At 47.5% G+C, this 11484-nt stretch overlaps 1 protein-coding gene across 1 annotated transcript; it reads left to right on the top strand.

The window, feature by feature from the left end:
• The first annotated feature begins 312 nt into the window (after positions 1 to 312).
• LOC122319484 (uncharacterized PE-PGRS family protein PE_PGRS20-like) lies at positions 313 to 807 on the top strand. The gene has a single exon (XM_043206814.1). The coding sequence runs from the start codon at positions 313 to 315 to the stop codon at positions 805 to 807; it is 495 nt and encodes a 164-aa protein (XP_043062749.1).
• Positions 808 to 11484: the final 10677 nt, after the last annotated feature.

An 11484-nucleotide genomic window follows, 5' to 3' on the forward strand; every position in this document is an offset into this window, starting at 1 on the left:
TTGGGGTGTATACACCCTCATCTCGCCCCCGCAACGCACCTTTAGGCGAAACTGCTAGCCGTCCTGTACGAGCAACTTGGCCCAACGGTCCTTGTGCCGTCTGCACGCCTGCAGCACGGCCTCCTCGAGCGCCAGCTCCCTCCAAGGCTTCTCGTTTAGCGACTTCTGCCTGCGGGGGTAGGGTCGCTGTGGCGGCTGGCCAGATTCGAGGGACGACTCCTGCCGTGACAACTTTGGTGGTGGGGGCGCGAGCCGTAGTCACGGACCTTCTCCGGGTTTTCTGCCAGGCTATCTTCCTCTGTCCCGGTGCGTATGCGCGGATCGCGCGCTCGCTGGTCGACCTGCCTCTATCCGACCGCGCCCACCTCCTCCCAGACGGGGGCCTCCGGCGTGTCTTCCGCCTCCGGTGGTGCGGCCCCGTCCACGTCATCGTCTGCTGGTGCCACCGGCGGCCGATCGTGCGCAGCGTCTGTGCGACGTGCGCCTGGTCCACGTCCCAGGACTGCTGCCACTCGCACCGGGGATGGAGGTGTCGGTATGGCTGGTGGCGCCGGCGTCGGTGTTGCTGACGGCTGCGCCGGGCGTAGCTGCAGCAACAACTACGGCTGTCGCTGCAGCAACGGCGGCGGTGGTGTCGGTGGCAACGGTGGATGCGTCGGCAGTAACGGCGGCAGCGGCAATGGCGGCTCCGCCAACGGCAATGGCGGCTCTGCCAACGGCAGTGGCTGCGGCTGCGCCGGCGCTTTTTGCGGTGCCCAAAACGCCTCCTCCTCCTGCCACGCGGCCTGGGCCGCGACTGTCTTTTGATCCTCCACCATCCGTCCGAACCGGCGCAGAGTGGCCCTCGCTACCCGGACCTCCTCCTCTTGTCCGATGACACCTCCGGGGTGACCGTCTCACCCCCGTCATCCTCCTCGCTCCCTGATAAGAGGGAGACGCATATGAGCGGCCCCTCGGCCATCATCTCATCCTCCAACCGGGGATGGGGATAGCGACACCAGGGGTGATGCCAGAAGCTGGAGATAGGAATCGGAGTCCCTACTCCATTAGCTGCACGTGTTGCCATGTTGCCGATTCGATTTTAAAAGACGGACTCTAGCTGTCCTCGCCGCGACGAAACCTCGGTTTTCCTTCTACTCCTTGTGCTGTTATTACGCGGGGCCTGTACCGGTAACGGGATTCTCCTCCGTGTACATGCCTCCCACGGAATTCCCAACTGTGTGCGTTAGTCGTTAACGGTTTTGCGGCTGCATACCCAGTCTCGCGCTCCAACGGGCCTGTGTGTATGAGTGACTTTGTGCTTTCGATACCCCGTGTCGTCTTCCCCCCTTCTTCACAAAAGGGTTTTGTTATTGTTTTCCGCACACGGTGTTCTCTGGCACGCCGGCGCCCCCGCTTTCGAACTTCAGGTCGGTAACGTGAGCAGTTTTAACCTTCCTGGTTGACGTGTGCAAACCGCTGGTGACGTGATTTTTATACACGTTACTCGTAGAGTAAAAGGGTATACTAGATTCATTGAAAAGTATGTAACAGCCAGAAGGAAGGTTTTCCGACAAGATCAATAGCCGTGTCGATCTGGTCATGCCCGTCTGTCTGTGCGTATGAACGTCGACATCTCAGGAACTATAAAAACGAGAAAGTTGAGATTAAGCATGCAGACTCCAGAGACATAGACACATCGCAAGTTTGTTGACCCATATTGCCACGCTCACTCAAACGCCCACAAATCGCCCAATACTTAGTCTTCTTGGCCTTGTAAATATCTCTAGATTTTATTTTGCCACGCCCACTCTAACGCCCACAAACCGCCAAAAGCTGTCATTGTTGATGTCTCTCCTTCGCACTTCCACTAGCTGGATAACGGGTATCAGATAGTCGGGGAACTCGACTAAAGCGTTCTCTCTTGTTTTTTATTTTGAACCGCCCGTCAAACCTTGGCACCAATTTTGCCGCGAAGCCTTCGGCTACCTTCGACAGGTGGTGCTTCTTGGCCCATACTGTGTCCCCCACCTTGGGTTTCCACGGCCTTCTTTCGAGATTATAGTGGCCCGCCTGATCTCGCGCTACCTTCTCCATATTACTCCGCATCAGTTCGAAGATCTCCTTCAGTTTCTCCGCGTATACACCTGCCAGTTCCGGCCGTCTGTTCGTCAAACAACGCGTTCGGCAGCCTTGGTTCCCTTCCCTGGGTTATAAATGCCGGCGAGTATCCGGTGGTCTTCGCCATACTCGTGTTCATTGCCAGCTGTAGCTCCGGCCAGTCGTCCCATGTCCCTTTCTGTGGGGTTTTCTTGTGGAGTATATGGAGCCGTGAGCTGGTGTCACACACCCAGCTCCTCTAAAAACCTCATGAACGCCCTGCTCGTGAATTGGACTCCGTTGTCTGTGATCATTACTTTTGGAACCCTGTATCTGGCCACTATTCGCTTTCTCACAGCCTTTTGTAGCGTGTCGGTGATTGCCCTACGCCTTGGGACGACATCAGTCCATTTGGAGAACCTGTCCACTAGGACCAGCAACGACGAATTTCCGTGCTTCGATCTCGGCAAGGGGCCCAAAAATCCCCACACACATGGCCCATGGTTCTTCCGGCACCTGGGTCAGCATTTTTCCGGCTGCGTGCAGCTGGTAAGGCTTGTATTTCATACAGCTTTCGCAGCTCCGCACGTACCCTCTTAGGCCCCGGTGCATTCCTGGGCAGTGGGGATCTTGCTTCACTTTTCTTGGCATCTCTTCTGTCCACCTGCATCCCCGCTGCTCGTCCGGGTGCCCTTTTTTCTTCGCCGTTATCCCGCGGCTCGTTCACCTGGCCCTTCCTATACGAGATTTAAAAATCGTATTGTTGGAGCTCCAGTGCCCACCTCGCGATACTTCCGGATGGGCTCTCGATGCTATTCAGCCACTTCAGGGCCATGTGATCTGTTATCACTTTGAAGTGGTAACCCTCCAGGTATGGTCTTAATTTTCTGACAGCCCACACTATTGCTAAACATTCTTTTTCTGTTTCCGAGTATATCCTTTCCGCGCCGCTCACCGCTCTACTGGAGTACGATATAACCCGCTCGCCTTGTTCGGACTACTGTGTGAGGATAGCGCCCAGCCCGTAGTCGCTGGCGTCCGTCTGCAACACGAATGTTTTTGCGAAATCGGGGCATGCGATAGGATCGGCGACCAGCCTGGTTTTGACGGCGAAGGCGTGTGGGATCTTCTCGGGTCCTATTACCTGGTCCAACGCCCGTTGGAACGTTGCCGATGCGGAGTGCAATCCGAATGGCATCACTTTCCACTGAAACCGGCCCATTCCCGACACCGTAAATGCCGTATATTGCCGCTTCCAGCGGAATCTGCCAGTACCCGTCCTTCAAGTCCAGGCAGCTTATGTACTTCGCCTCCCTTAATTGATCCAGAATGTAATTGATCATTGGCATTGGGTACGCGTCCTTCACGGAGTTTGCGTTTATTTGGCGGAAATCTACACACAACCTCCATTGATCCATCTTCTTTTTCACCATCACTATTGGTGAGCTGTACGGGCTCCTAGACGGCTCGATGCATCCTTCGTTGACCTTGGCGTTGATCTCTACCTGCATCTTCGGGTTCTTCGGGTGGTAGCGCTGTTTGACCGGTTGATCGTCGTTCATCGTGGTTTTGTGCACCGCCACTGTTGATGTCCCTTGTACTCTTCCCAACTCAGCTAAATGTGACTTCAGGAAGCCGTCAATATCCTCCTCCGTAAAGTCTGTCGCCCTCTCCACGATTGCCACTGACAGATTCTCTCTCGGACTGCTTTGAACCGCCTGTCCAACTGGTATCGTTACGCTCAGTCCCGCGCACTCCACCCTGGCCAGCACTAGACCGTCGATAATGTTATGGCGAATTAACAGTTGAATTCTTACGATCCTCTCTCCCAGTCCTATGTCCACTTCGAGCAGCGATATTACCTCCTCATACCGTCTATCAGCCAATTGCACGACCTCTCCCGCAGCCCGCAACCTGTCTGCCAACTTTTCGCTAATAAAGCTAACTGTGGCTCCGGTGTCCATCGTGGCATTAATTTCCACTTCGTCTATGAGCCCTGTGGCGGACAATTGCTTTACTTCCGCCTTCAGCTTACCCATTAATTTTAAGGGTCAGCACCTTGCGAACCCTGGTTGCCCCTCTGAGGTTGGGTTAGCGTCGTGTTTCCCGATCTCGAACAGCACTCTGTGGTCCTCGGGCACGTCCAGCTAAAACTGTCGGTTCCCGCACTCCCGCATCCAGTAATCCTGGCTTCCGCATCTATGGCAGGCTTGTCCTGGGTTTTAACACGAACACACGCCGCGCCGGTTCCGGCTCTCGACGGTCCCGTGGAGTCCTCTTGGCACCTTCTGTTTCCTCTTGGGAAATCCTGCTAGTGGCAGGCTCAGTGGGTCCGCTCCGACTCGAACTGTTCTTTTTGGGTGTCCAGATCCTCGAACTCATCGGCCAGGGACACAAGGGCATCCAGGTCCCGGCATTCGTATGGAAGGACAAACATGCGCAGAGCGGGAGTGCTGTTCTCCCTTATCCTTTCCAGGGTCTTCTTCTGGGACATTCCCAAAGGCCGCATTATATTTCCACCATGTAGTCTACTTCCTCTGCTGGAGCTGGTCTGCCAGTTTCGCTATGAAGCCCCTGGTCAGGAAGTAATCCTGGAAGCTTTGGATGAATTCTGCCTATGTCTCCCAGAATCTATTGTTGGGGATGAACCACTTAAGGGCCCTGCCCCTCAGCAGTTCCGGCATCGCTCGTGGAATTTGGTTTATGTCCAGCCTGTATGTCATTGCTCACCACTCAACCTGCTCCAGGAACTCCAACGGCTTTTTGTTTCCGTCGTACCGGAAGCTCCCGCACCTGCTTCGCCAGCTTCGCGTAAATTTGCGGGGCTACTCTCGCGTTGTGCCGTCGATCATGGCTGGCCTCCCGCCTCTCCCTCCTCTCGCGACTGCCTTCCCGCCGTTCACTTCCGAACTCCTGCCTTTCGGGTCTGCTTCTCCTGGCCTCCATCATGCTGTTGACGTCCTCATCAGGCCTTCAACGCCGGTGACTTTAACCTCCACGGCCGTTCATTTTCCGTACTCTCCAACGCCTCCAGTATGGCAAACGTTTCGGGCTCGTCCGTGATCTGCTGGATGAACGCGTCTTCCGCATATCCTCGACCAACCCTTCCAGCTTGATCCCTAGGGCGTTTTATATGTCGCGGGGACCTCGCTATTTCCCTTATTGCGCACGGCTCGCTCGGGTGCAAGGTTCAACTCATGTCCCGTTAATTCAGGGTGCGTCCTTTATGCGCTCGTCCAAAGTCCACACCGTTACCGTTCGACCCCTTTGCCCTGGGCCGGTTCGATTCCAAGGTGCAGCGCGGTACCGTTAGTTCACGATCTCTCCGCTTTGCCATGGTCAAAGGTCCATTATTTAAAAGCTTTTACAGCACCCCAAAATGCGGAAACGCTCTGGCGAAATCCGAACAGCAAACAACTCATAATGTACTGTAGGCGGAAGACTCAAAATGAAAATCACCTATCGTAACATTAAGAAACCGGAACAGTATTTTATAATGCCAGAGCTTAACCAAGATGTATATCCTGGAATAGACTTTTGGCGTGATTTTGGGTTTCTCGATATGATTATGGATGCCAAAGCCTCCGTGACAGAGTTAGATGTAGGTCTAGAAGATGAAGTCATTGAACAGCCAAAAGTTCACGCGCTGTCAGCACAGCAAAAATCAAGATTACACTCAGTTATAGATAAGTTCCCGTCTTACGAAATGAACGGTCTAGGTCGAGAACATTTGATGAAACACTGTATAGATGAAGCAGAGGCAAAATCAGTTAAGCAGCGCCACTGGTCAATGTCGCCTGCGAAAGAGAACCTAATGAAGAGAACCGCAGCAGTGTTCTCGTGAGGAAAGGACCTATTGTTCGCTTATGTCTAGATTCTCGGGAAGTGAATAAACTGACTGTCACGGATGCGTATCCTGTACCACACATAGACGGGATACAAAGTCGTTTACCTCCCGCACGCATCATCACAGGTCTTGAAATGAAACACGCGATCTGGCAAATACCTCTCGAAGAGATGTCCAGACAATATACCGCATTTACAATTTCAAAAAGGTCATTGTACCAATACAAGGTAATGCCTTTCGGCCTTTGTAATGCTGCCCAAAAATTGTGTAGATTAATGGATTTGGTTATCCTAGCGAAATTGCGCACGAGGGTATTTGCTTACATACACGATCTATTAGTTCTTTCTGACGATTTTAGGTCTCATATGAAATTCTTAGAAGAAATAGCAGATTACCTTCGTGATGCTTATTTCACGATAAACATAGTTAAATCAAAATTCTGCCTGACCGAGATCAAATACTTTGGTTTTGTCATTCGTAACGAGCACATAATTTCATAGGAAAATTAACACTTATATGCAAAACTACTCTAAAGGTACTCAAGTTTGGGCACGAACATTCGTGTTGGCATGCTTCAAGTACGCAGTGGATGCAGAGTCACAACCAGCAGCTTCCCGCTGGATTCGGATCGTGCACGAATAGTCATGCAATGCGCACGGATGAAGAAGCAGAAGACATGTGTCTTCGATGTGTGTAAGAAGCTGTAACGGGTGCACGGCGATCTGTCCCCGCTTGCGGCGATAAAGAGTAGATAACGGACGCCAACTCGGGGTGGCCTGCGATCTGCACTTAGTTGGCAGCAGAAAGGAGAAATCACAGATTTTCGCTGCACGCGGCGGGTGCTCCGGATGCTGCGATCGATAAATTCGATTCAATTCCAAAAATTCAAAAGTTAAGGCCGAAAAACAATGTTAGCGGCTTAGGCAACGAGGCCAATAAGTCTTCTACCTCCAAATAGTGGGATGGGCAGCATATGCTATTTCGAAATTAATTGTTAAGGACTGGCGGTCGAACGCACTCGAAAGCTTACAAATAAATTTTAAAATATAAATATAAAAAAATTTGATTCTTTGATTATGTTTAGATAGAGTTGAAAGAAAGTGTTCCGTGAAAGAGAAACGATGCAGCCGCAATATAAATTTAACTTAAAAATAAATATGTGAATTTGTCAATAAACTTTGATTAAGGAATAACCGTCAATCTATACTTACGCCTTAGCATGGTAGGGAGGGTACAGACAAGGGGGTGAACAACACCAAGCCACCTTTACTTCTTGTGTCTTTCTTAATCAGCCTTAATAACCCAGTTCGTCCGTATGATTTTGAGTCCGATTACATCCTAGCCGTTTAGGTCTTTAGTTACAGAAAGTGCGCTTAAAACTCGTTTTCGCGTAGTGCGGAGTGTGCATATAAGAAAGAGGTGGGAGCACCCATAACGAGTATAGAGCAATGCTGAGAGTACACGAAACCGAATCTCCTTATACACTAACTTACCCTTAATGAATAATGACTTACCAGGAAATGTGGACAAAACATGAATTGCGAAAGGGAATACTACATAGAAAAATACTGTGAAATAGTAAGACCAAATGTTTGCCGGTAATACCAAGGGTTTTTCGATGGGCCGTCATTAATCACGTCCATGAAGCTATTATGCATCTGGAATGGGAAATGACGCTGGATGAAGTCTATTGTTATTACTGGTTTGCAAATATGTCTATATATGTGCGTAGATTTGTAGAAAATTGTATAACATGTAAACTATCTAAGCCACTTGTGGGAAAAGTGCAGGTTAAGCTGCATCCTATTCCTAAAATAAATATACCGTGACATACGTTTCATATTGACATCACAGGCAAATTGAGTGGTATAAATGATTTGAAGGAATACGTCATCGTCCTTATAGATGCCTTCACCAAGTTGGTTTACTTTTAGCCGTGTCCTTATTTGTTTTCCCCACTCGAATTATAGCATATCAAGGACGTAGTTTCGCCAATTAATCGATGAGTTATGTAAAGATAGAGACAGCACAAAAGAAGTTATGTCTGTTGCCCAATAGAGAAACTGAAAACTGCACTATAGCAGAAGAGACTTGTTATGGCGGGGGTCGTATGTATAATAGGAACTACACAAATGATAAGCTAATTATGTGTTATAGGAACTACACAAATGATAAGTTAATTATGCGTTAAAAGAACTACACAAATGATGAGTTTAATTATGTTTAAAAGGAGCTACACAACTAATAAGTTAATTACGTGTTAAAAGAACTACACAAATTTGTTTGGTTCAAAAAAAATGTGTTAAAGGAATTACACGAATGGTATGATTTATTACCTTAAAATTAGGTTACGAAAATTAAAATAATTTTTTTATGTTATGATAAGAATGAAGTTGAAACTGATTTGAATCAGTAATAAAATAAATGAAATATCCAGAGAGTCTAAGAATCCTGAAGTAATGAGTTTGGTAAATTTTGAATTCATTCTTAGAATTTGGCTACAACGTAGAATATGACTGGCGCCAAAATACCGTTATAAGTGAGGCGACGGCGTTGTCGCGCTGTCGCCGAGTGTAGTCCAGCAAGCGTGTGTAAAGCATAGATCGAAAATGCGAGCAATTGTATGCAGACGATCGCACACACTGGTTGGAAATCTTTTCACTCATAAAGTTTTTGTGTTAACATGGCAAACCAGTTACAAGAAAATAACAACTCTGCGACATATACGAAATTGAAATGTTCTATATAAATATTTATGCAATGAAGCCTAGAAAGTCTGACTTTTGAATTATCTAAAGATTTTGTATATATTATGTAGTATATATACTTTAATGTGTATCGTACACAGAAATATGTTTTAGTATTTATTCACGAATTTACTTAGATTGATTATATTAATTATAACAAATTGGCACGTGTAAGAGGCAAAGCTAAGAAGCAGCGATGGAAGCCGTGGCCGTCGAGAATAGATTTGCCAAGAGAAGGCCTTTAGCGATCTCGATACTCGTGTAAGCTATCGAGTTCGATCACATTATTGTAAGCTGCTGAGATTTACCACAGGACCCCCTCCTAGAGTACCAGTTGGGAAAGGTATGACTCGTCGTCCAGATCTCGATACCTGCGTGGCAGGTTGAGAAATTGGTACTTTCCTTTGTTCTTGTAGTCGGAGAGGTTCCTCTTTGAAAATGTATGCTGGTTTAAGACGGTCGATAGAAACATTATTGTACTTTGCGCGACCTTTGAGAGTAAAGTATTTGTCTTGTCTCGCTATTACTTCAAACTGACCCTCGTAGTTAGGTTGTAACGGAGTTTTAACTCGATCAACTCTAACGAAGACGTGTTTGCATTGATTTAGGTCGGGGTAAATAAACTCTTGAGGCGTGTTATGGTGCACTGGCTTAGTAGTTGGCAGCTGCATTATAGTTTTCCGAAGAGCCTCGGTGAACTCAGACTCGGTGAGATTTTCAGTGCTTGATAAAAAAAATCCGCCAGTAACTCGCAGTGTTGTGCCGTACACCATTTCAGCTGGACTTAACCCGATGTCGTCTTTGATCGTGGTGCGTAGTCCTAGTAGGATGAGGTGCAGTGCAGTGCTCCAGCTGATTGGATCAGAACATTTTATGGCAGCTTTTAATGTTCTGTGCCATCGTTCGACCATGCCATTAGCTTGTAGGTGGTATGCCGCTTTGCGTAGATGTTTAAAACAACAGATTTTAGAAAGCTCTTGGAACAATGTGGACTCGAACTGCCGTCCTAAATCCGTTGTGATGTGATCTCGTCAAAATCTATGTGTTTGATGGCGTCGATGCGTGAGAGAAAGTCAGCGACGTTGTTTTCCTCTCCCGAGATGAGCTGAATGTTGTTTCTAAATTGGCTAATAAAATCCAGCTGCCGGGCGCGTCGTGGTGATGCTTTCTCACTTTTTTAAATGAAAGCGAACATCAGTGGCTTATGGTCGGTGAAGATTACAAAATGTCTGCCATCCAGTGCGTACTTGAAATGCAGAATGGCCTGATAAATAGCGGTGAGCTCTCTATCGTAGGTTCTGTACTTCTTTTGCGCCGATGAAAATTTCTTGGAGAAGAAACCCAGTGGCTATATTTGTACGTTGACGATCTGATGTAACACGCACCCATAGCGTCGTCCGATGCATCGGTGGTCAACGTTACTTGAGAATTTGGTGCCATGTAGTTCAGTTTTTACAGGCGTCGAACGCGTGATCGGCTTCTGTAGACCAGAGTATCGCAGTTTTGTCGTTTTTTTTTTTACCTTGAATCATTGTCTGGAGTATGTGTTGATTATCAGCAGAAGGTGGGATAAACGGCCGATATATGTTGATCATACCCAGAAATTTGTTCAGATCCTTAGCGATAAGCGGTTTTTTAATGTGACGAATGGCTTCCACTTTAGATTCAGATGGCTTTAAACCGTGCCGACTGATGTCATGACCCAGGAACGTGAGTTGCGACTCTCCGAACTGACACTTCTCGAAGCTCACGGTGAGTTGTGCCTTTCGGAGGCGGTCGAGGACTATGGGAGGTGCGTCTCGTAATGTGCTGCGGACTCTGAAGCGATCAAAATGTTTTCGATGTATGCGAAAGCAAAATCGAGGCCCTGTATGACGTCGTTTATGTACCGCTGAAAAGTCTGCTCTGCATTTCGCAAGCGAAACGTAATGTACAAGAATTCGAATAACCCAAAAGGTATTGTATACTGCTGAGAGTTGCTACAATACTATAGACTATCGCATTTATAATGGTTAGGTAGAAGCACTAATTTTTAACTCCATGCTGACCCAAGAACTTTCGTAGACCAATAGAAAGGGGCCTAATGGATAATACTGTGGAATTGATCTGGCCATGGCGAGGTGGGCAACTATTACCCCCACTGACATCCTGGGGTGTGCACTGAGAGAAATTCCCTATCTATCCTTCTATGCTTTTCATAGCTACCACTAGTAGCAACTGATATAGGCTTGTTGCCTGTTTGCACGTATAAAATTATATTTCGTAAAGATATGACGGAGCACCAATATGCTGTAACCTCAGAAGATCACCATGGCACATGCTGATGAGATAGAGCCGAATTGAAATGCGTGCGGGATTAGCGGCAAGAAAAACCAACAGCTCAACGTCTATCTAAAGAATATATATACTTTTCTAAAAATTGAGCTATGTAAAGAAAGATGTATATTAGGGAGATATCCTGCACAGAATTTAATGAACAAAAGAGCCCACTAAGTAGATTCATGATCGCAGGTAAATTTGTGTACCCTGCAAAGGGACTATATGAAAATATTGCTGTACACGTTAAATTAAAAAAAAATAGAATGCTCTAGTCGAGCTTCCCGAATATCAGCTAGTGGAAGGGCAAACGAGAAATTTAAAAATTTGTCTGCATTTTGATAAAAAGGACAAACATTTTTAAAAAGTTCCGGGTTCCTAGTAGTTTAAAGGGGCGTGGCCAAATTATTATACCCGTTACTCGTAGAGTAAAAGGGTATACTAAATTCGTTGAAAAGTAGGAAGCGTTTCCGACCATATAAAGTATATATATTC

This window comes from Drosophila yakuba, chromosome 2L, assembly GCF_016746365.2.
Source record: "Drosophila yakuba strain Tai18E2 chromosome 2L, Prin_Dyak_Tai18E2_2.1, whole genome shotgun sequence".
Classification (NCBI taxonomy): domain Eukaryota; kingdom Metazoa; phylum Arthropoda; class Insecta; order Diptera; family Drosophilidae; genus Drosophila; species Drosophila yakuba.

Bases quoted from the DNA above. Each gene is read 5' to 3' on its own strand.
- LOC122319484 (XM_043206814.1), top strand. From the start codon at position 313: ATGCGCGGATCGCGCGCTCGCTGGTCGACCTGCCTCTATCCGACCGCG.